Below are 23894 nucleotides of genomic sequence, written 5' to 3'. Positions count from 1 at the left end.
CTACAACAAATACCACCATTAGATATAAATGCTTCATAATTATATATATATAAAAAAAGATTAACACAAATTAAAGTGCCTTACTGCAACATTTTCATTAAAATACATGGTCAATGTAAAAATTAATATTTCTAAAATATGCGTTATTGCATGCATAAAGATAAATTCTTCTGATTTATGAGGTGAATGTTCATGAGATTTAGGGTACGTTTACTTGACAACTGGAAAAGTTTTCCCTTTGCTTTTCACATACGAACGACAAAATGATCCCTTTATACATGAATCCACAAAAACAATTAAAACCCGTTTTCAAAAGACACACAAAACGGTGCTGTGGTGTAAATTGAACGGCCAAAACGCATTAAGTTTTCCGTTTTTTCAACCACTTACGGCTAAATATACAGCTGTAGTGCATTTACACGGCTGATATCGTTATCTCCGTGTAATCCACAAAAAGGTTATTTGCAGTTCTGTACTTTAAAGGTCCCATATTGTCAAAAGTGAAATTTCCTGGGTTTAGTCATGATAACAGAGGTATAGGGGCTATGAAACCCATATAAGTTTCAAAACAGTCAATCCACAGACAAATGCACACAGCCTGCATAAAGTAGCTGTGCCTTTTCACGAGCCGTTAAGACTTCTGTATAAATGTGACGTCAGAACTACTCAGTCACCGCCTTCAGTCTCCACCCCGAACACTGCCCACCGGTGTTGTGCCTAATTTCGACCCCCTGCCAATTATTACCCCCCTCGTTGAAGTCAGTACCTGATTGCCTAATCCCAACCCCACCCCTAATCCTAACCACGCCCCTAATCCTAACCCCACCCCTAATTCTAACCACGCCCCTAATCCTAACCCCACTCCTAATCCTAACCACGCCCCTAATCCCAACCCCACCCCTAATCCCAACCACGCCCCTAATCCTAGCCACGCCCCTAATCCTAACCCCACCCCTAATCCTAACCACGCCCCTAACCCAACCCCTAATCCTAACCACGCCCCTAATCCTAACCCCACCCCTAATCCTAACCACGCCCCTAATCATAACCCCGCCCCCAATCATAACCACACCCCTAATCCTAACCACACCCCTAATCCTAACCCCACCCCTAATCATAACCCCACCCCTAATCCTAACCACGCCCCTAATCCCAACCCCACCCCTAATCATAACCCCACCCCTAATCCTAACCACGCCCCTAATCCCAACCCAATAATTTGGCGGGGGTCGAAATTAGGCACGAAACTGCATCATTGCACAGGCTTCTGAACAACATTAATATAAGAGACCAGTGGCTAATGTTTATTTATTCAGAAACACCACAGCAATTAGTTCGTTCACCCCAAAATGTAAACTCTGTCAGTAATTACTCTCCCTCATGTTGTTCAACCCCGTAAGACTTTCGTTCATCTTCAGAACACAAATTAAGATATTTTTGATTAAATCTGAGAGCTGGATCACTCCTCCATAGGCTTCTAAGGGATCGAAACTGGCCGGCCCAGAAAAGTTATTAAAGACATTGTTAAAATAGTCCGAGTGACTACAGTGGCTCAACCTTAAGTTTATCAAGCGACGAGAATACTTTCTGTGCGCAAAAAAACGACAAAAATAACGGCTTTATTCAACTTATAACTTATTAACTTGAATAAAGTCGTTATTTTTGTTTGTTTTTTGCGCACAGAAAGTATTCTCGTCGCTTGATAAACTTAAGGTTGAGCCACTGTAGTCACTCAGACTATTTTAACGATGTCTTTAATAACTTTTCTGGGCCGGCCAGTTTCAATCCCTTAGAAGCCCATGGAGGAGTTAAGAGTTTCAAAATCAGTGTATAACTAGCTATTAAACGTACATATTTTGGGGATTTAAATCAAATTTGACAAAAAAAAAGTTGAGTTTAAATTAGCATTACGACTCAAATAAAGGTAGGGAATGATAAAGGTTACAAATAAGTCTTTATTTCACAGAAATAACATTTAAAAACATCGGTCAGACAGAGTGCAGTGTGGAGGAACGGCTCACAGGACGACGGACAGATAGTCACACACCTGGGGAGAGGAAAAGCAGATCACGTGATTAGAATAGATCGAGAAGCAGAACCGAGCTCTGGTCACGTGACATGAACACCTTGCAGCTGATCATGAGGTTGGGGGATCCGTCCGTGTTAAAGGCCATGGAGAAGCTGGGGTTATGAAGACAATCCTCCATGTGCTCCGTCACACGCCTCTCTAGGAGACTCTGTAACACCTCTGAGGAAACGCTCCTGCCCTGCGGAGACGCGAGCGTGGGTTACTGTACACTCATCTCTAGTGGATAATACTGGAGTTAAGGACATATTCACTATATTCTACTCCATCCAGACCAATCAAATAATGCATTTATGCTAACACTTTATAATAAAGTGTCATTTGTTAACATTAGTGGTTAGCATGAACCAACAATGAACAATACTGCAACAGTATTTACTCATTTTAGTTCATTTCAACATTAACTAATACATTTTAAATTTAAAGGGGTGGTATAACGCCCTTTTCACAAGATGTAAAATAAATCTCTGATGTCCCCAGAGTGTGTATGTGAAGTTTTAGCTCAAAATACCCCACAGATATTTTTATATAGCATGTTAAAGTTGTCACTTTTTGAGGGTGAGCAAAAACGCACCGTTTTGTGTCTGTCCCTTTAAATGCAAATGAGCTGCAGCTCCCGGCACAGTGGGCGGAGCTTCAAGAGTGTGTGTGTTAGCAGCTCCGATTACCTCACGCAGACACACACTAAAATGTCAGAAACTGTTCTGCCTTTTATGTTTAAACCGGAGTCAGACAATGATGGAGAGACTAAGAAGAAGTGACAACATGTAGAAGCAACAGGACATCTCTGAATGGTTAGTTGATGAATTTATGTTGCTGATGTGGAGTTAACTATCTTCAATTAGCATATTCTGTCAGGATAATCTATAAATCGCTCGTATAGGAACTGTTGTGAGACGCACACAGAGTGACTATAACAACTCTTCCTCTTCTCAACATGGACTGCGTGTCCCCGGGGGCGGGGTTTATGTAAATTTTAGGGTTGGTGATGTCACTAACCCGGGAGGAAGCTTGTGTAGTCTCTACCAGCCGTTTGTTGTAGTCCTTAAAAAATGATTTCTTTAAAAGCAAATATCTCCCTTTGCTTTGAACTTTGAGCGTTGTAACTTTGCAGATGTTGTTTATTCTCAAAGACTTCTGTATAAATGTGACGTCAGAACTACTCAGTCACCGCCTTCAGTCTCCACCCCGAACACTGCCCACCGGTGTTGTGCCTAATTTCGACCCCCTGCCAATTATTACCCCCCTCGTTGAAGTCAGTACCTGATTGCCTAATCCTATCCACGCCCCTAATCCTAACCCCACCCCTAATTCTAACCACGCCCCTAATCCTAACCCCACTCCTAATCCTAACCACGCCCCTAATCCCAACCCCACCCCTAATCCCAACCATGCCCCTAATCCTAGCCACGCCCCTAATCCTAACCCCACCCCTAATCCTAACCCCTCCCCTAATCCTAACCACGCCCCTAATCATAACCCCGCCCCCAATCATAACCACACCACTAATCCTAACCACACCCCTAATCCTAACCCCACCCCTAATCCCAACCCAATAATTTGGCGGGGGTCGAAATTAGGCACGAAACTGCATCATAATTTTGATGATTATGAGGTTAAGCCATAATCATCAAAATTATAACAAATAAAGGCTTGAAATATCTCATTTTGCATGTAATGAGTCTATATAATATATTAGTTTCACCTTTTAAGTTGAATTACTGAAATAAATGAACTTTTGCACAATATTCTAATTTTTCGAGTTTCACCTGTAGATCTGACTATGTGAGATCTACATGCTTTCAGAGACAAACTATGAAGTCTCGTTACAAAAAAGTGATTAACTCTTACATATCACCCCTTTAAAAGTGTACTCACAGTCGTGTTGACGTAAAGGCCACATGGACATGATGTAAAATGACCGTTCACTGTCAGATTATTCCTGCACAGAGAGAGGAACACAATTACATGTTATTAAGATAGATGGGTTTTGCAGGAAAGATTGATTTATGGCAAACACTTACACATGACATATAGGACATATGATCCGTCCACCCGGCTCCATTCCCTCCAGCACCGAGTCCAAATACTGTTCTTCATAGCGCACACTGCTGTTATATTCCTCCAGAATCAAGAGCTCTGGAGGAGGACACGCATTTATTTATATATGATCTAACGCCATATCAGCAGCAATGGCTATATTCATGGCAATCAACAGCATTTCAATTTAAAAAATATTGTGATTACAATCAATTCAATATATAGTTTACAATAATTTAACTTTTTCCTTTAAAAAACAATCAGTATACAAAATCAGACATGTATACCAATAGTAACAACAGTAATAATAACACTGACATAGAATCTTTCATAAACATAAAATTCTCAAATTAATCCAAGAGAAACCTTTTTTAAAATATATGTTCTGAATAAAAACATTGTCTAATGAGAGACATTGAAATAGTCAGTAACACTTTACTTGAAGGGGTGTGCATAAGACTAACATGACACCTTCAAAATCATGACATGACACATGTTATGAATATGAAGGAAGTTGTATGCATGTTTATGACAACCGTCATTAAGTGTCATTCGCTCAGTTATGACATTTTTAATGCAAATATGACATTGTTTGAAATGTCTTTGTTATGACACCTTGACACAAGCAAATACATCATAACCTGTCAGTGTCTTTGTCATGACAACTTGACATTACTAAGACAACACAACCTGTCATAAACATGACATAGCAGATTAATTATTAAACTTAAGAAACCACTTAGCTTTATTGGTTAACATTACATTAAACTGTCAGGTGGTTGGTTTTGACATTGGCTGTCATGAAGTCATTATAACTTTTTAATGACAAATTCAATGTGTACCACTGTAGTTGAGGTCACGAAAAATATTCATGACAGTTATAATGGCCTTATGGCAGCCAATGTCAAAACCAACCACATGACAGTTTAACTTAATTTAATGTCAAGTTGTCATGACAAAGACACTGACAGGTTATGATGTATTGGTTTATGTCAAGGTGTCATAACAAAGACATCTTAAACAATGTCATATTTGCATTCAAAATGTCATTATTGAGCGAATGACACTTAATGACAGTTGTCATAAGCATGCATAAACCCTACTTCATATTCATGACATATGTCATGTCATGGTTATGAAGGTGTCATGCCAGTCTTATGTACACCCCTTCAAGTAAAGTGTTACCAAAAAGTCTTAAGGGATTTAACACATTCCCGACACTACCAAGTATTTCAATTAAAAAAGAATTGTGATTACAATCAATTCAATACATTGTTGACAAAAATAATAATAACATCTTTAAATCAGACATATATACCAAAAGTAACAACAGTAATAATTACATTTACATCGAATCATTTAATTCAATATTTGTCAGAAATTCTACAATTATTCCAGAAGAAACCTTTTTAAAAATGACCATTAATATATTTCCTGAATAAAAACATTGAAATAGTCTTAAGTGATTTAACACTTAACTAATGCATTTCCATTATGTCACGAGTAGTGAATTCTGACACACGTCCGAGTGTTTCTCGAGCTGATATAAAGAGGAAAAGCAAACCTTGCGCTACGAGCTCCTGCTGAATCTCCTCAAACGCTGAAAGTTCGTCAAACTCCCGCTGTGCGGTGTAAACCTGAGGAGGAAGAGCACACGCGTAAACATATACAGAGTATAATATACAGAGTTGATGCAAACTCTTTTTGAGTTGATTAACTTCAACTCTATTGCATATATGTATCAGGAGGACACTTAAGATGCACTGAGTTTAAAGGTAAGCTATATTGTGTTTAGGAGTGTGAGTGAAGAAGTAAAATCCTTGATGGGTAACACTTGAAGGGGTGTTCATAAGACTGACATGACACCTTCATAACCATGACATGACATATGTCATGAATATTAAGTAGGGTTTATGCATGTTTATGACAACCGTCATTAAGTGTCATTCGCTCAATAATGACATTTTAATGCAAATATGACATTGTTTGAGATGTCTTTGTTATGACACCTTGACATAAACAAATACATCATAACCTGTCAGTGTCTTTGTCATGACAACTTGACATTAAATTAAGTTAAACTGTCATGTGGTTGGTTTTGACATTGGCTGTCATAAGGCCATTATAACTGTGTCATGAATATTTTTTGCGTCCTCAACTACAGTGGTACAAATTGAATTTGTCATTAAAAAGTTATAATGCCTCATGACAGCCAATGTCAAACCAACCACCTGACAGTTTAATGTAATATTAACCAATAAAGCTAAGTGGTTTCTTAAGTTTGATAATTAATCTGCTATGTCATGTTTATGACAGGTTGTGTTGTCTTAGTAATGTCAAGTTGTCATGACAAAGACACTGACAGGTTATGATGTATTGGTTTATGTCAAGGTGTCATAACAAAGACATTTCAAACAATGTCATATTTGCATTAAAAATGTCATAACTGAGCGAATGACACTTAATGACAGTTGTCATAAACATGCATACAACTTCCTTCATATTCATAACATGTGTCACGTCATGATTATGAAGGTGTCATGTTAGTCTTATGCACACCCCTTCAAGTAAAGTGTTACCAAATAATGCTCTCATGTGTCCTTTATAGTTTAAAACCCTGGTGTGACTGTGAACGACACGAGGGTTCGCGTGTCTCAGGAACATTACGCACATCTCTGATGCCGTCTCCGTTCCACAGCGACGGGAGCCTGTGATTGGCCGACTGTAACGCGCTCCACTCCTCCTCCATCACCTCCTGCACCAGCAGAGACCGGTTCGATCCGCTCGAATCCTCTCCCATCTGTCTGAACTTCTCCAGTAACCGCGACCGGCTGTTCTTTAGACGCTCCACACAGCGCTGGAAGACAGAGAAGATTAATTTCAATTAATCAATTAATTTATCCCTTAAAACTCATCTTTGATCACCAAAAGTACATATTTAAACGTTTTTTTCCCTTGATTTTTCCCCCCATCATGACTTGAAATAGCTAGAATACAACTATACACTGCATTGTCTCATTTAGTATACGCGGTTCTATGAATATGCAAATTAGGCCCGCAGTTTGTGACGTCAGAAACACCAGCGATTTCAAACCGTGTTTTTGAGACCGTCTTTGGTTCACTGCAGTTTTAAGCAGAAAATACTCAGCAATGCTGTCGACTTGTGAATTTAGTCTTAAAGCATATTAAAAACACCACATAGACATATAAACAACTTAAAAACAATATTTTAACCACAGGGGGACTTTAACATACATATAGAAAATTTTAACAATTTAGATGCAAGCTAAAATTCACAAATTTCTCAGTTTCTGTGCGTTTGTTTTTAATGGACCTTTTGAGATACAAATGTATCCATATCAATACCTTCAGGTCTGGGAAAGTGTTGTGGTTCGGTTAGACAAGTTTTTGAGAGGTTTGAAGCTGTGGGCTGGTAAATATATTAATAATTTATCGCCATATAACTTTACATTACTGTAAATGGCATGAAAATAATGTCAGAACGTAATTGTCCTAAAAAGCCATTTTATTTAACATTCATTATTCTGTATGGAAAATAATGTGCTTCTTTATTTCATAATATGATAATAATATTAAAATATGACCGACCGTACTATAGCTGTCGAAAGCTTTCATGAGATCCTCCATAACAGAAGCAAGTCAACATGACACTTACCTTCCTGTATGTTTCTTTCCATGGTGGTGTCGTGCCTTTGTACATGGATCTGTGTCTCTGAACCGCGTCCATGCTTCGACTGAACCTAAAACACTTCCACAGAACTCAATCCCGGAGAAAACACAGACAAACCAAGCGGATGGTTGCCAATCATCGACTTTTAACCTTCCGCTGACGTCACACATACCCGGACGTTGTTTCAGCGCTCATGGGATTTGTAGTCCGTGATCTCTCCGAGCGGGTTTATAAAAGTTATTTACTCACAGTTTTTATATTGTTCACTTAATTTAAAGGATTTTTTTACTCAAGTCAATTTAATTTATTTTTATTCAGATTGTTTATTTTGTATGGATTTTGTAAAAGTTATTTTTGAAATGAAATATCAAATATATTAAAATAAATATTATTAACAATTAATATTCAAATATTATTATAATAATATTAAAATAAATATTGATAAACCATGCAAGATAATATTTACATTTCACATAATGTCTGTTTCGTTGTATTTATCTTTATTTAAATAAATGTATCAATTATTTATGAATGTATGATTATTTTACCTTTTGTATTAGTTGTAAAACCTTTTGTTTGCATTAAATATATTTTATTTAACAGTATAAAATAAAAAATATATACACTATTTATAAAAACTGTGTAATTTATTTTATATATAATATGTTAATTTTAATTAATATTTCCTTAAAATAAATATAACAATACACAGATCTGTTTTACAAGATATGTTGTGTATAAAAAAGATGCTCAAAGTTCAAATACTCAAAAAAGCGTCAGGATTTATTATTTATTCGGTCACGTGGTGGTACAACAACTAGGGGCTCTCAGAAGATTCCCAGCTTACACAATTTAAGAGGACGTGAATGCTTTTTACAAGTTAAAATCTCGTATTTACGGTGTTATTACGACATGGCGTGCACGCGCCTCTACTAGACCAGGACATATTTACAGATCAAATAGACTCTAATAATAGCATCTACTAACATGATGCCACACAACAGAGATCAACTCTTACACAATTGAGCGGCCTCGGAGAGTTTGAAACAGCTCAATGCAGCGTTTTAATCAGTGAGTTTTAATCATTCTATCACGCTTGATCTTTGACCTGTTGCATACTAAGTTGCAGTGGGGCTGAGCGTGCACGCGCCTCCTCACTCAGATGGCGTTTTTCTCAGTGAACTACTTTTGATTTGAACAGCGTGACAGCAGAGAATAACACTATGGCAAAGGCAGAGTACTCAGAAACTGCAGAACCCAATCAAATCGGACCGGATTCGGAGTCTGATTCGGATCCGGATGATCACTTGCCCAGTGTGGACGCCGGAGTGGGATTCGGATCAGTCCGGCGGACTCAAGTGATCCACAGCGGGCATTTCATGGTTTCCTCGCCTCACAGCGACTCAGTCAGGAGGAGAAGCGCAGCTCTTTATAATTATTATGATAATTATGACACTGTTACTAAACCGGACTGCCAGACCTACAGTTTCGGTCCATTGAGTTCCAGACGACTGAGCATCGACCCAACTCTCACGCGCCTGTTTGAATGTATGACACTGGCATACAGGTAAAACAAACATATAATTTAACTCTAATTTACATTACTGCAATGTCTGCTTTACTATAAACAGTTGAAGTAAATATTCACCTCATGTTAATGTTTACATCAGTATAAAACTGTTAAAAGTACAGATAAATTGAACTTACACACCTCACTGCAATGTTTACATAACTGTAAAACAGCGAATGTAACTGATCTTTTTAGTGAAATTCACCTAATACAGTGTTTATATTGATACAAAACATCCAAACTGCAGTTCAATTTCAATTTAACTTAAATGTTTACCTCATAAAACGCTATACAGTTGATCTACCTCATTGCAAAGTGTATAAGTTAACCAATAAAAGTAAAAATATAATTGACCGTTCACCTCACTGTTTACATGTTAAACTATTTGTAAATGAAAACATAATTTTATTTAGATAATCCACTTTCAGTGATATTTATTGCAAGCTTTCAGTAACATTACTTTAACTGTCATGAATTGGGGTGGGCGATGTGACCAAATTCTTTTTTTCCGATAACGATATATATCACAATAGTGATTTTTTGTTATTTGATCTAATTTTTGTTAATAAAAAGCAAATTACAAACAAAATAAGACAAATACAATATTACCAAAATATTAATTAAATTAAGTTTATCAGGTTAAGGTTTATTTAACAAGAACACTGGATTGATTCCACTGTCAAATTTGGACAAACCTAACCGTTGTGTTTGTGGGTTGATACGAGCCAATATTTTTTCTAGTGTAGGTAGAATTAGTACCGAAACTTAATCAAATAATAAAATTGCATAGTCTTCACCATATCAATTAAATATAAATGCATTCTTATTAAAGCTAAAAAAAGTTATTCTGTCAAGAGCTGCAAGTTATTCTCTCTTTTGTTTCATTACCATTAATGACACAGATCAGCAGGTATATTACGCTACTGTCACATTAAGACCAAATGCACTGATCCATTATACTGATACACATCCGGTTTACACCCAACTTTGTACTTTCACTTGAGACATAATGGCTGTGTTACCTAAATACTCCATAGATGGGCATTTTGACATAATTGCGTGTGTATTCGACCATTCAAGCGCAACCACACGTGCCTACAGACATAGCAAAATGTAAAAAGTAGTACTAGTAGTAGCCTACTGTGTGGGACCATTTCGACAGAAAGGGCGACGAAGTTACTTGCAAAATATGCTACGTGGTATTAAAATACAGCAGTAGTTGCAATTTCACTTGCGAAGCAAACATCCACAAGCAAATGAAAGCAAATTTACATCAAACACGTCCCGCTCTTTATATTCTCATTCAGGCATTTCATGACTTTGAATGTCAATAGTGATGTGATGTGATAAGTGTTTACAATATTATATTTATTTAGGGGTGGGCAACGATTAATTGCCCAGCAATTAAGCTATTGTTAACGAACAATAAATATATATAAAGTATATACATGCAAATATTTCTTAAATATATACAAGCATGTGTGTGTATTTATATATACAAAATAATTATACACACTACACACACATATATTATGTAAACACAAACTTTTATTTTGGATGCGATTAATCACGATTAATCGTTGCCCAGCCCTAATTTATATATTAATATTTACATTCCGCAATATACACGATATAGCAAATAGGGACGCACCAATATAAACATTTTGGCCGATACCGATAACCGATAGTTCTTATAAAAGCCGATAACCGATATATTGGCCGATAAATCTAAATCCAAATTTTTATATTATTTTTAAGAGCCGGATTACAAAAACAAAAGTCTCACCATTAAAAGCCATGTCCCAAGCACACAATTATAATGTTCTATAATTAATTATATGCTAATTTTATGTAGCCTATATGACAGACTTGTGGTGCACTTAACCGTATTTTCCTTTTTGTCATATTTCACGTAATTCAAAACCATCATGTTGAACAGTGTGCATCTGAAGAGTCTCAGCTGAAGGAAATAATACATTATTTATCGGCTTTAAGATATTGGCTACATTTTCTTATCGGGCCGATAACGATAACATTAAAAATGAACATATATCGGCCGATACCGATATGGTGGCCGAAATATTGTGCATCACTAATAGCAAAATCTCTAACGATAGGCATTTTATAGATAGATATCGTCATACCATCAGCTCAAGTCATGAATAAGAATGATGTAATGCTAATATAAAAATGAGTGAATGAAAAAGCTTTGAATGTACTACTAATGGTCTATGTTATATATTATTACATTTTAATCCAAGGTAATAACGTTTCACCACTCAGTCTTGCTTTCGAAACAGCTGTGAAATCCTTGACTGAGTAAAAAAAAAAAAAACCTCCTCTGGACTTTGATAGGAGTTGGAAGACAAACGAGGTGAGAGTTATAGAATAACGAGGGCAGAGGAATCCACACACTTTCTCCAAAATATACACAGAGTTTCTTTCTTCACCCACAATGATGCAACACACAGACAGAACTGTATTTTTTAGCTGTCTCACCTCTGACCAGAGTCTTGAATGTCTTATTTACTACAGTATATCGAGACTTAGGCAATCCTGCTTTAAACCTTTTTTAGGTTTGCATGTTGGCCCATTTAAAAGTTTTGAGCCTGTTTGTAAAGTCTTTTTGTCGGTATGTTGGTGTTCCACAGCCTATAATAAACGATTTACCTAAAATTAAAGACTTATCTTTAAGGTTTTGCAGTGTTGCCTTTACTTAAAACATTCATTATTCTTTGCTGTGTCCGTATGCTAATGATAGCACCAGACAGACTTTGTCAAACGACCTAAAGAAACTTGTTTGTAATATATTGTAATGCAATGTCAGTGAGACTTTGACCGTGAGTCAGCAGTAGCGATTTATGACATGCTAATGACCTGACGTCAAATCAAATGAGAAATCATGTCAGGCTATCAAAAACATCTACTCGTATCACCACATATGACAATAGCATTATGACGGCTGTAATTGGCCAGTGAGATACAGATATTGCGCCATAAAAACACTGTGTGAATATTCTCTGATAGCATTTGTACTACAGAAGTTAAGTTAAGGGTCACTATATTGATCATATTTAGGGTTAAAGGGTTAGTTCACCCAAAAATGAAAAATGTCGGCTCAGAGGTCACTCGTCATGCGTCAGGTCAGAGGTCACTCGTCAGGTCTGAGGTCACTCGTCATGCGTCGGGTCAGAGGTCACTCGTCAGGTCTGAGGTCACTCGTCATGCGTCGGGTCAGAGGTCACTCGTCATGCGTCGAGATAGAGGTCACTCGTCGGGTCAGAGGTCACTCGTCATGCGTCGGGTCAGAGGTCACTCCGTCAGGTCTGAGGTCACTTGTCATGCGTTGGGTCAGAGGTCACTCGTCATGTGTCAGGTCAGAGGTCACTCATCAGGTCTGAGGTCATGCGTCGGGTCAGAGGTCACTCGTCATGTGTCGGGTTAGAGGTCACTCGTCAGGTCTGAGGTCACTCATCATGCGTCGGGTCAGTCGTCATGCGTCGGGTCAGAGGTCACTCGTCATGCGTCGGGTCAGTCGTCATGCGTCGGGTCAGTCGTCATGCGTCGGGTCAGAGGTCACTCGTCAGGTCTGAGGTTACTCGTCATGTGTCGGGTCAGAGGTCACTCGTCAGGTCTGAGGTCACTCGTCATGCGTCGGGTCAGTTGTCATGTGTCGGGTCAGAGGTCACTCATCAGGTCTGAGGTCATGCGTCGGGTCAGAGGTCACTTGTCATGCGTCGGGTCAGTTGTCATGCATCGGGTCAGAGGTCACTCGTCATGTGTCGGGTCAGAGGTCACTCGTCAGGTCTGAGGTCACTCGTCATGCGTCGGGTCAGTCGTCATGCGTCGGGTCAGAGGTCACTCGTCATGCGTCAGGTCAGTCGTCATGCGTCGGGTCAGAGGTCACTCGTCAGGTCTGAGGTCACTCGTCATGCGTCGGGTCAGTTGTCATGCGTCGGGTCAGAGGTCACTCGTCATGTGTCGGGTCAGAGGTCACTCGTCATGTGTCGGGTCAGAGGTCACTCGTCAGGTCTGAGGTCACTCGTCATGTGTCGGGTCAGAGGTTACTCGTCATGTGTCGGGTCAGAGGTCACTCGTCAGGTCTGAGGTCACTCGTCATGCGTCGGGTCAGTTGTCATGCGTCGGGTCAGAGGTCACTCGTCATGCGTCGGGTCAGTCGTCATGCGTCGGGTCAGAGGTCACTCGTCATGTGTCGGGTCAGAGGTCACTCGTCAGGTCTGAGGTCACTCGTCATGCGTCGGGTCAGTCGTCATGCGTCGGGTCAGAGGTCACTCGTCATGCGTCAGGTCAGTCGTCATGCGTCGGGTCAGAGGTCACTCGTCAGGTCTGAGGTCACTCGTCATGCGTCGGGTCAGTTGTCATGCGTCGGGTCAGAGGTCACTCGTCATGTGTCGGGTCAGAGGTCACTCGTCATGTGTCGGGTCAGAGGTCACTCGTCAGGTCTGAGGTCACTCGTCATGTGTCGGGTCAGAGGTTACTCGTCATGTGTCGGGTCAGAGGTCACTCGTCAGGTCTGAGGTCACTCGTCATGCGTCGGGTCAGTTGTCATGCGTCGGGTCAGAGGTCACTCGTCATGCGTCGGGTCAGTCGTCATGCGTCGGGTCAGAGGTCACTCGTCATGCGTCGGGTCAGTTGTCATGCGTCGGGTCAGAGGTCACTCGTCATGCGTCGGGTCAGTTGTCATGCGTCGGGTCAGAGGTCACTCGTCATGCGTTGGGTCAGTCGTCATGCGTCGGGTCAGTTGTCATGCGTCGGGTCAGAGGTCACTCGTCATGCGTTGGGTCAGTCGTCATGCGTCGGGTCAGAGGTCACTCGTCATGCTTCAGGTGAGAGGTCAATCATCAGGTCTTAGGTCACTCGTCACTCATCAGGTCTGAGGTCATGCGTCGGGTCAGAGGTCACTCATCAGGTCTGAGGTCATGCGTCGGGTCAGAGGTCACTCATCAGGTCTGAGGTCATTCGTCATGCGTCGGGTCAGAGGTCACTTGTCATGTGTTGGGTCAGAGGTCACTCGTCAGGTCTGAGGTCACTCGTCATGCGTCGGGTCAGAGGTCACTCTTCCACCGGAACTCGACTTGCATACGGCTGTTACCGGAAGCCAGAGATTATAGTTCATAAAGTTATAAATATGGATATTTTTCTTATAAAAATGTATCACTGGATTACTTTTATGATGATGGATGTGCTTTTTTGGGCTTCAAAATCTAAGTTACCAACCATTCACTCCCATTATAAAATTTGGAAGAGCCAGGATATTTTTAATATAACAGATTATGTTTGGCTGAAAGGAGAAACCGATATAAACATTTTGGCCGATACCGATAACCGATAGTTCTTATAAAAGCCGATAACCGATAAATTGGCCGATAAATCTAAATCCAAATTTTTATATCATTTTGTGAGCCTGATTACAAAAACAAAAGTCTCACCATTAAAATCCATGTCCCAAGCACACAATTATAATGATGTTCTCATTATAATTTTATGTAGCCGATATGACAGACTTGAACTGAACTGTATTTTACTTTTTGAAGTGATTTAAATCATATTTCAAGGAATTCAAAACCATCATGTTGAATAGTGCGCATCTAAAGTGTCTCAGCTGAAGTAAATAATACATTATGTATCATTATCATTATATAACATTATATAAGCCGATACTTAGAGCTGTCGCGATAGTCAATATATCGACTTATCGCACGATATATGGAAATGAGCGCGATCATTTTTGGTGCCGCGATATATTGCAACTGATAATTTGTTTTATTATTAAAAATAATAATTAGATTTATTTTTACATTACAATGAATGTCACCAACATTTTGATCGCGCTGCCTCTGTCATCTTGTCTGCACTCTGTGTCGGAGGCGGGGCTCAGGCAGCGTGTCCACACACACACACACACACACACACAGAGAGAGAGAGAGAGAGACTGTCAGGTAAAGAGAAGGCGTGAACCAACTGCATTTTAAAGTGTTCTGTTTCGTGACATCTACAGCGAGCCAGTTAGGAATAACGAGTCCAACATGGAATTGAGCCATGTGAGTGATTTTATTCAGAGTGAAAACGGTGAATCTGACTGCAGTAACGTTAGATGTGAAAGATATGAATAAAAATGATGTTTATTCAGCCAGCTCACATACCTGTATTTACTTCCTTTTTTCGGTCGAAGTCCACAGTAGTCAATTGTCGAGTTCGCGGGCGCGATCATTAGTTATCTTAGTTACCAATGATCGCGCGCGCGAACTCGACAATCGACTACTGTGGACTTCGACCGAAAACAGGAAGTAAATACGGGTATGTGAGCTGGCTGAATAAACATCATTTTTATTCATATCTTTCACATCTTTATTCATATCTTTCACCGTGTTCACTCTGAATAATATCACTCACATGGCTGTTCACTTAAAATGACACATCAAGGATGTTAACAGGTTTAAAACTAGCCCCGTTTAAGTCAACAGTGTGCAAATTTTAAAAAGAGGATAACACGGTGTAGGAAACACCGATTTTTGTCGTTGTTCTCTGTACTGACAGCACTCCAAATTTACCAAAAAAATGAGCTCAATGTTTAAATTGACCGGAGTTCTCCTTTAAGCCCCACAAGGTAAACAGTTGGTGTTCCTTTCTCGGAATCTGCCTAACAATTAAAAAACTAATCTGACAGCAGAAATGTCCTGTTGATGCATCTGTGCCTTTGTGTGAGACACTTTAAAAGTTTAAATTGACATATTACTTTGTTTTGATCTAGTTCTTTATACCTTGCACTTTTTTGTTAACGAAAGTGTATTTATTTACTTGTTTTATTTATTTGGGATTTATTTTTTCACATTTCACAATGTCTAAATATTGAATAGAATAAGAATAAAATGTTCTTTGAAACAGTGTACTTGCATTATTATGCTATTATATTGTCATTATGTAATCAGTGGCATAAAATGGTCTGAAAATTACAATAATATCGTTTATCGCAATTAATTTTGGTGCAATATATCGCACAACAAAAAGTAGATATCGTGACAGCTCTACCGATACTGATATATTTTGATCCTTACCTTTAACCCTATATTAAACAATGCCACCCTAGAGTTTTGCATGCACCACTCACATTGAAGTATTAACTTAAAATCTCTTAAAAGTTTAGGTCAAAGGGTGTTTGTCTGACAATAAAGTTTTGGAACGAAGTAAATATTTTGCACTTGTTGTTTTGCTACACAACTGCACTTAGGCGTATCCTAGAAAGGGCATATACAGGAAGAAGGAAGACTTTATTTGACATCTTTCAGCTCAGTGACGTCCCATCAGTGTTGTTTATCTGTCAGGCTTCAAGCCATATCCCACATTTAAGCAATCATTCTCACTGGACTCTTAGCAACAGAGTGAACACAACACTCTTAGTTCACTTGCCTCTTGTTTTTCGAGATTAAGTGCACTAGAGTCGTCAGTAAATGGCGTAAAGTGTCGTCGGATAATGGGCAGCTGTGTCGCCGCATTAGACTGATGAAATTATTCTGTCTGCAAACACAGTTTAAAGTGCCTGTTGGGTGGAAAAGCATGTTTATACAGAGCCAGCGGGGTGAAAAGGGAAGATTTCACCATTGTTTTGCAAATTCATCAAGACCCATATGTCATAGTCCCAAACAAAGTTTATTTATGTGTACTTGTTTTGTATAATTATTTTAATTTGATCTGATTTCATGACTTTTGTTTGTATTTAGTTCATTGAATCTGTGATATATGTTTCTGACACTGATGAAACTTGTAATAAAATGTTGATTAAAAAAAATCATTTTATGTTGTTTGTACTTGGCTAGCATTATGGTGCAGCGTACACATAAAGTTGCATCTAAAGTGTTGATTGCATTGATGTTTGTGTTTCTTCTCAGTGGGAAGATTGTCTCTCCAAAGTGGAAGTCTTTCAAAGGTTTGAGGTTGTTGTGGAGGGATAAAATCCGGCTGAATAACGGCATTTGGAGGGCCTGGTTCATTCAATGTGAGTCTCCTAATCTCATTTCTAGTCTTTATTTACTTAGTTACTCACAGTTTACGTCATTTCTCTTATGTAAAAGTGTTTCGTAAAACATCCTTTCAGCATGTGTTCACTATATAGCAAATCTCGGCTGTGTGATTGAGTATATCATCACAAAATGTAAAGTGTATTATTGCACAGCTCTCTATATATACTTTATATCCAACTTTTTCTGCATATTATTATATACAGAATGCTCACAGAAAGCGATATATATATAATATAACAAATCTCAACTGCCTGTTACTATGTAACTATGTTATCGTCCAGCTCTTTATATAAAATTGTATGTATTAATATGTCCAGCTTTATCCGCATATAAACTAGGGATGCACCGATATGAAAATTTTGGCCGATACCGATAACCGATAATCTTTAATTGAAAAGCCGATAACCGATATATTGGTCGGTAAATCTGAATACAAATTTTTATATCAATAACAATATTTTAAAATAACATTAAAACTTAACATATATCGGCCGATACCGATATGGTTGCCGATATATCATGCATCCCTAATATACACAGTATACTCGCGTGGGGCGATTTATACTATATAGCAAATCTCAACAGCTTGATTGGTTGCATCTTCTGAAAATGTCAACTATATTATCGCCCAGCTCTAATCTGCTAAATGCAACTATAAGGCATGAGGATATTATAAACATTACATCATGTTTTTCTGTAAAGCTGCCTTGAAACATTGTGTTTTGTGGAAAATGCTTGCAAATAAAATAGACCTAACTTTATAATATTTTGATACACTCTTCAAAACTGTTTTTCAGAGTTTTGGCTTCCAAAAATAACCTTTCAGCTATCAGTTCTTTAAAGAATTATTATTTTTTTAATCTAAAGAACTAAAATTTTGTCCGATACCGATAATTCTTTATATTTGAAAGCCGATAACCGATATATTGGCCGATAAATCAAAATCCAAATTTTTATATAATTTTTGAGAGCCTGATTACAAGAACAAAAGTCTCACCATTAAACAGGGTTCCCGCGGATCCTTAAAAAGTCTTAAAAAGTCTTAAATTAGATTTTTAAAATTTAAGGCCATAAAAAGTCTTATAAAGTCTTATTTTTACTTATGAAAGGTCTTAAATTTTAGATGACACTTTGACTTAGACATATCTAAAAGCTTTCCAAATTAAAACCATCTAATTAGCGTACGTATTTTTATTTATTTATTATTCTATCTTTGTGGATTTGCTAGTTCACGTGACATTTCGCGTCACTCGCGAGTCGCGGCAGCATAACTGTCTCCTGCACGCGAGAGGAGAGAAGGAGAAGAAAGGTCGTAAATGTCAGTTCAGTTGTAAGTTCATTCTTTATGTGCGTATGGTGTGCGATGTGTATTGTCTTGTATGATATTGTAATCATTGTTTTAACAATGTACGAGGCACTGCGAGCTGACATCGCATTTGTCTCGTGCTTTCACTGCGTGATGTGTGCAGTGTAACTGTTATGTCCCCAAGTTAGTTTTTGTCTTATATTTATATCATATTATGTTCTTATATTAGAATATCACATCAGAAAGAGTGCCGTTTTCCCGTGCACAATTCCAATTGTGATATTTATGTTATACAACAGTTAAATTAACAATAGGTTAACATTGAGTTACTTTTTAGACACAATATTGTCAATATTGTTTGTTTTCCCTTTATTTCGCCGACTATAATTTCAAAATGAAACCGTAGCAGAGTCTCAATGCAACCGACAGCGATTATTTCTTGACTGAAATCCGCGTTTTGAACGAATCACTTGCTTCTTTCCCGAATGAATCAGCCGTTTGAACGAATCGGTTGAATGAATGACTCCCTCAACTCACTTTTTAAGACAGTGATTTGCCGCTGCGGTTTCATATTTAAAGTACCCTTTAAATAAAATGTTAAAATTAGAAATCATTTCATATTTAAATATTGAATATTGATTTAAAAATATATATATCTCATAGCTTTATTTATGCAGTTGTAAATGGAGTGTAAATAAATGAATGCCACTTCTGATGACGCTTCTGTCACCTCTGCACTGCAAAGATGGATTTTGATTGAATGATTTAATTTGACTGTAACAGTGGTACTGTATGATTATTATATAATTAAGTATTATTGTATAATTACTGTATAATTTAATTTTAATGATAGTATTTGACATTAAAGGTGATGCATAACTGTAAATAAGTTAAGAAAAAATGTCCATATATGGGTGAAAATGCCCCTGAAAAAATCAATTTAAGGTGACAAATATTGCCCCTTAATTAAAATATTAATTTCTGTCACTGCTCTGAACTGACCACTGCATAGAATATGAAAAATATGAATATCTTCGTGAGTCAGCTGTCAACAACAGACCTAAACCAGCCATGGCACCAGCACAAAAACACAATCAGTAAAATATCATCTAATTATTATCAACAAAACGTTGAAAATATCAAGATATATTTTTGCCAATACTGCACAGCCCTAATGTACGGTATTAATTTTGATTTCTTCAGGTCTTAAAAAGGTCTTAAAAAGCCTTAAATTTGACTTTCAAAAGTGTGCAGGAACCATGTTAAAATGTATGTACCAAGCACACAATCATAATGATGTTCTCCTGATAATTTTATGTAGCCGATATTACAGACTAGCACTGAACTGTATTTTCCCTTTTTGAAGTGATTTTTAATCTTATTTCAAGGAATTCAAAACCATAATGTTGAACAGTGCGCATCTGAAGTGTCTCAGCTGAAGGAAATAATACATTATTTATCGGCTTTAATATATCGGCCAAATTTTTTTTAGTGGGCCGATAATGATAACATAAAAATGAACATATTGGCCGATACCGATATGGTGGCCGATATATCGTGCATCCCTAATATATACAGTATACTCGCGTAGGGCGATAAGGCATGAATATATCATAAACTTTGACATCATGTTTTTCTGTAAAGCTGCCTTGAAATTTTGTGTTTTGTGAAAAATGCTTTACAAATAAAATTGACCTAACTTTATAATCTTTTGATACACTCTTAAAAACAAAAGGTTCTAAAGGGCGGTTTTTCGCAGTTTTGGCTGTGATTTGTGATTTGGCAAAAATAACCTTTCAGCGATCAGTTCTTCAAAGAATTATTATTTTTTAATAATAATTACAAAAAAGTAACGTGCTGGTACCACTGGGCCAGTAATTATAGAAGTGAATAATGAACTACAAAAATGAAATATAATGTTAAATTGCTTTAGATGTGGAGAAAAGGAAGAACCCTGTGTGTGGGTTTGTCACGCCGCTGGAGGGGTCGGAGGCGGATGCCCACGGCAAACCTGAGGTGAGTCTCAACGACAGACCTGAAGACACAAATGCATTTCAGTGTAGAAGAGAAGATTTTATTATGAATGTGTTTATTTATGCCGTTTACAGGCGATTGTTCTGGAGGGAAGCTACTGGAAGAGACGGATAGAGGTGGTGATAAAAGAATATCACAAATGGAGGATTTACTATAAGAAAAGAGTGAGTAACTGACCGAATATAATCGGTCAATTGTGTATGATATTGTGCTGGACGGTAAACCGGTTCATGCTATAATCAAAGGTCCAGACATGAAAAGAAAAAATACCAAAATGACCAATATAATGCCAAAATATATAATACAGCATGTGAGATATCTATAAAATAGCTGAAAATTCATTTTGCATTCAAAATTTACTTACTTACTTACTTAAATATTCACTAAAGTATTTGACAACAGAAAGCTCTCAGGAGAAGACTTTAACTTTTCTTATAATTGGCCAATCGTTGTAAGTTGATAATCTTAGAATTTCCAAATATGGTTTGATTTTTCATTCTGGATGATATATCGATTTATCACCCGAATAATCCCACCATAAAATGACTGACATGATTATAGACATCTTCACAAAAAGGTTTAAGTGATTTCTGAAATGCGACCATAACTTCCTGAAATTAGCTTTTTTTCTTGAACAGTCCCCCTGTAGTCAATAATTGTATCCCTTCAAACTCAGCTTAGATCACCAAAATGACATATTTAAACATTTTATCCTTGAAAAAAAATTCTTCATGCCTTAAAATACAGGTCCTTCTCAAAAAATTAGCATATTGTGATAAAGTTCATTATTTTCCATAATGTAATGATAAAAATTAAACTTTCATATATTTTAGATTCATTGCACACCAACTGAAATATTTCAGGTTTTTTATTGTTTTAATACTGATGATTTTGGCATACAGCTCATGAAAACCCAAAATTCCTGTCTCAAAAAATTAGCATATTTCATCCGACCAATAAAAGAAGTGTTTTTAATACAAAAAAAAAAGTCAACCTTCAAATAATTATGTTCAGTTATGCACTCAATAGTCAATACTTGGTCGGGAATCCTTTTGCAGAAATGACTGCTTCAATGCGGCGTGGCATGGAGGCAATCAGCCTGTGGCACTGCTGAGGTGTTATGGAGGCCCAGGATGCTTCGATAGCGGCCTTAAGCTCATCCAGAGTGTTGGGTCTTGCGTCTCTCAACTTTCTCTTCACAATATCCCACATATTCTCTATGGGGTTCAGGTCAGGAGAGTTGGCAGGCCAATTGAGCACAGTAATACCATTGTCAGTAAACCATTTACCAGTGGTTTTGGCACTGTGAGCAGGTGCCAGGTCGTGCTGAAAAATGAAATCTTCATCTCCATAAAGCTTTTCAGCACATGGAAGCATGAAGTGCTCCAAAATCTCCTGATAGCTAGCTGCATTGACCCTGCCCTTGATAAAACACAGTGGACCAACACCAGCAGCTGACATGGCACCCCAGACCATCACTGACTGTGGGTACTTGACACTGGACTTCAGGCATTTTGGCATTTCCTTCTCCCCAGTCTTCCTCCAGACTCTGGCACCTTGATTTCCGAATGACATGCAAAACTGAGCAACAGTCCAGTGCTGCTTCTCTGTAGCCCAGGTCAGGCGCTTCTGCCGCTGTTTCTGGTTCAAAAGTGGCTTGACCTGGGGAATGCGGCACCTGTAGCCCATGTCCTGCACACGCCTGTGCACGGTGGCTCTGGATGTTTCTACTCCAGACTCAGTCCACTGCTTCCGCAGGTCCCCCAAGCTCTGGAATCGGTCCTTCACCACAATCTTCCTCAGGGTCCGGTCACCTCTTCTCGTTGTGCAGCGTTTTTTGCCACACTTTTTCCTTCCCACAGACTTCCCACTGAGGTGCCTTGATACAGCACTCTGGGAACAGCCTATTTGTTCAGAAATTTCTTTCTGTGTCTTACCCTCTTGCTTGAGGGTGTCAATGATGGCCTTCTGGACATCAGTCAGGTCGGCAGTCTTACCCATGATTGCGGTTTTGAGTAATGAAACAGGCTGGGAGTTTTTAAAAGCCTCAGGAATCTTTTACAGGTGTTTAGAGTTAATTAGTTGATTCAGATGATTAGGTTAATAGCTCGTTTAGAGACAATTTTCATGATATGCTAATTTTTTGAGACAGGAATTTTGGGTTTTCATGAGCTGTATGCCAAAATCATCAGTATTAAAACAATAAAAGACCTGAAATATTTCAGTTGGTGTGCAATGAATCTAAAATATATGAAAGTTATGGAAAATGTAACAAAACATTATGGAAAATAATGAACTTTATCACAATATGCTAATTTTTTGAGAAGGACCTGTATCTTGAATGTAACTCGACACCCTTGCCTCATTTAGTATACGCGTGTCTATGAATATGCCAATGAGCCCCGCCTCCACTCACTCCCTCAGCTCAGAGATCCACTGGTTGACGATCACACGTTGATCTGATTGGTTACAAGGTCGTTTGTGACGTCAGAAACACCAGCGATTTCAAACCGTGTTTTTGAGCCTGTCTTTGGTTCACTGCAGTTTTAAGGAGGAAATACTCAGCAATGCTGTCGACTTATGAATTTACTCATGGTGTGTCTTAAAGCATATTAAAAACACCACATAGACACATAAACAACATTAACAACTTCACCACAGGGGGACTTTAATACAAAATATGTAATGCGATTGTGTTTCTGAAGGAACTAGTCATACAACACTGCATTTTTCCCACTCTGTTGGGAGACTGTTGCAAAACCCTAGAAGCAACTGTGGGTCAAGAACCCAAAGTTCAATATTCACAGGAAGGGCCATTAAATCTCTGACCCCAGTCAGTCTCCCTTACAAAGTGAACAAAACCAGATCCTAAAAATTGACCCATCACTAAGATAAGATAAGATTAATCATTTTAAGACCAGTTCCTGTCTGATTTGTAATCTCCATTAGGATTGTAAAGCACTGCTATTTCTGATTTATTTTATTTTGTTTTATTTTTTAGCTTCAGAAGAACAAAGATCTGCTGTGCATGTTACAGAAGGTAAGATCACAACTTTTTCAGTTGCGTCTGGTGTCACAGGTCATGCAAAAATCACAAGAGTTTCATTTTTGGGTTTCATTTCTAGTTT

At 38.2% G+C, this 23894-nt stretch overlaps 2 protein-coding genes across 3 annotated transcripts in view; one reads left to right on the top strand and one right to left on the bottom strand.

Annotated features, from left to right (window-relative positions):
- Positions 1-1935: 1935 nt before the first annotated feature.
- Positions 1936-7966, bottom strand: rpain (RPA interacting protein). 2 transcript variants are annotated; one of them, XM_056241200.1, is made up of 7 exons: positions 7803-7964; positions 6798-6983; positions 5691-5763; positions 4111-4225; positions 3965-4028; positions 2127-2267; positions 1936-2047 (listed from the first exon to the last, which is right to left on the bottom strand). In XM_056241200.1, exons 1-7 carry the CDS (start codon positions 7872-7874, stop codon positions 2018-2020), a joined length of 681 nt encoding a protein of 226 aa, XP_056097175.1. In that variant the 5' UTR covers positions 7875-7964; the 3' UTR covers positions 1936-2017. The 2 variants fall into 2 exon arrangements, with proteins under 2 accessions (XP_056097175.1, XP_056097174.1); XM_056241199.1 differs by having other exon boundaries at positions 1936-2267; positions 7803-7966.
- An 881-nt stretch (positions 7967-8847) lies between these two features.
- LOC130076198 (carbohydrate-responsive element-binding protein) overlaps positions 8848-23894 on the top strand; it is a 62946-nt gene continuing 47899 nt past the window's right edge. Inside the window, exons 1-5 of the mRNA XM_056241191.1 lie at positions 8848-9384; positions 17295-17401; positions 20666-20748; positions 20841-20930; positions 23768-23806. Coding sequence (XP_056097166.1) covers positions 9041-9384; positions 17295-17401; positions 20666-20748; positions 20841-20930; positions 23768-23806 — 663 coding nt within the window. The 5' untranslated portion in view covers positions 8848-9040. The remainder of the gene's footprint in view (positions 9385-17294; positions 17402-20665; positions 20749-20840; positions 20931-23767; positions 23807-23894) is intronic.

This window comes from Rhinichthys klamathensis, unplaced genomic scaffold, assembly GCF_029890125.1.
Source record: "Rhinichthys klamathensis goyatoka isolate OS25496 unplaced genomic scaffold, OSU_Roscu_1.1 h1tg000633l_1, whole genome shotgun sequence".
Classification (NCBI taxonomy): Eukaryota; Metazoa; Chordata; class Actinopteri; order Cypriniformes; family Leuciscidae; genus Rhinichthys; species Rhinichthys klamathensis.
This window is presented reverse-complemented; position numbering and strand designations above follow the sequence as displayed.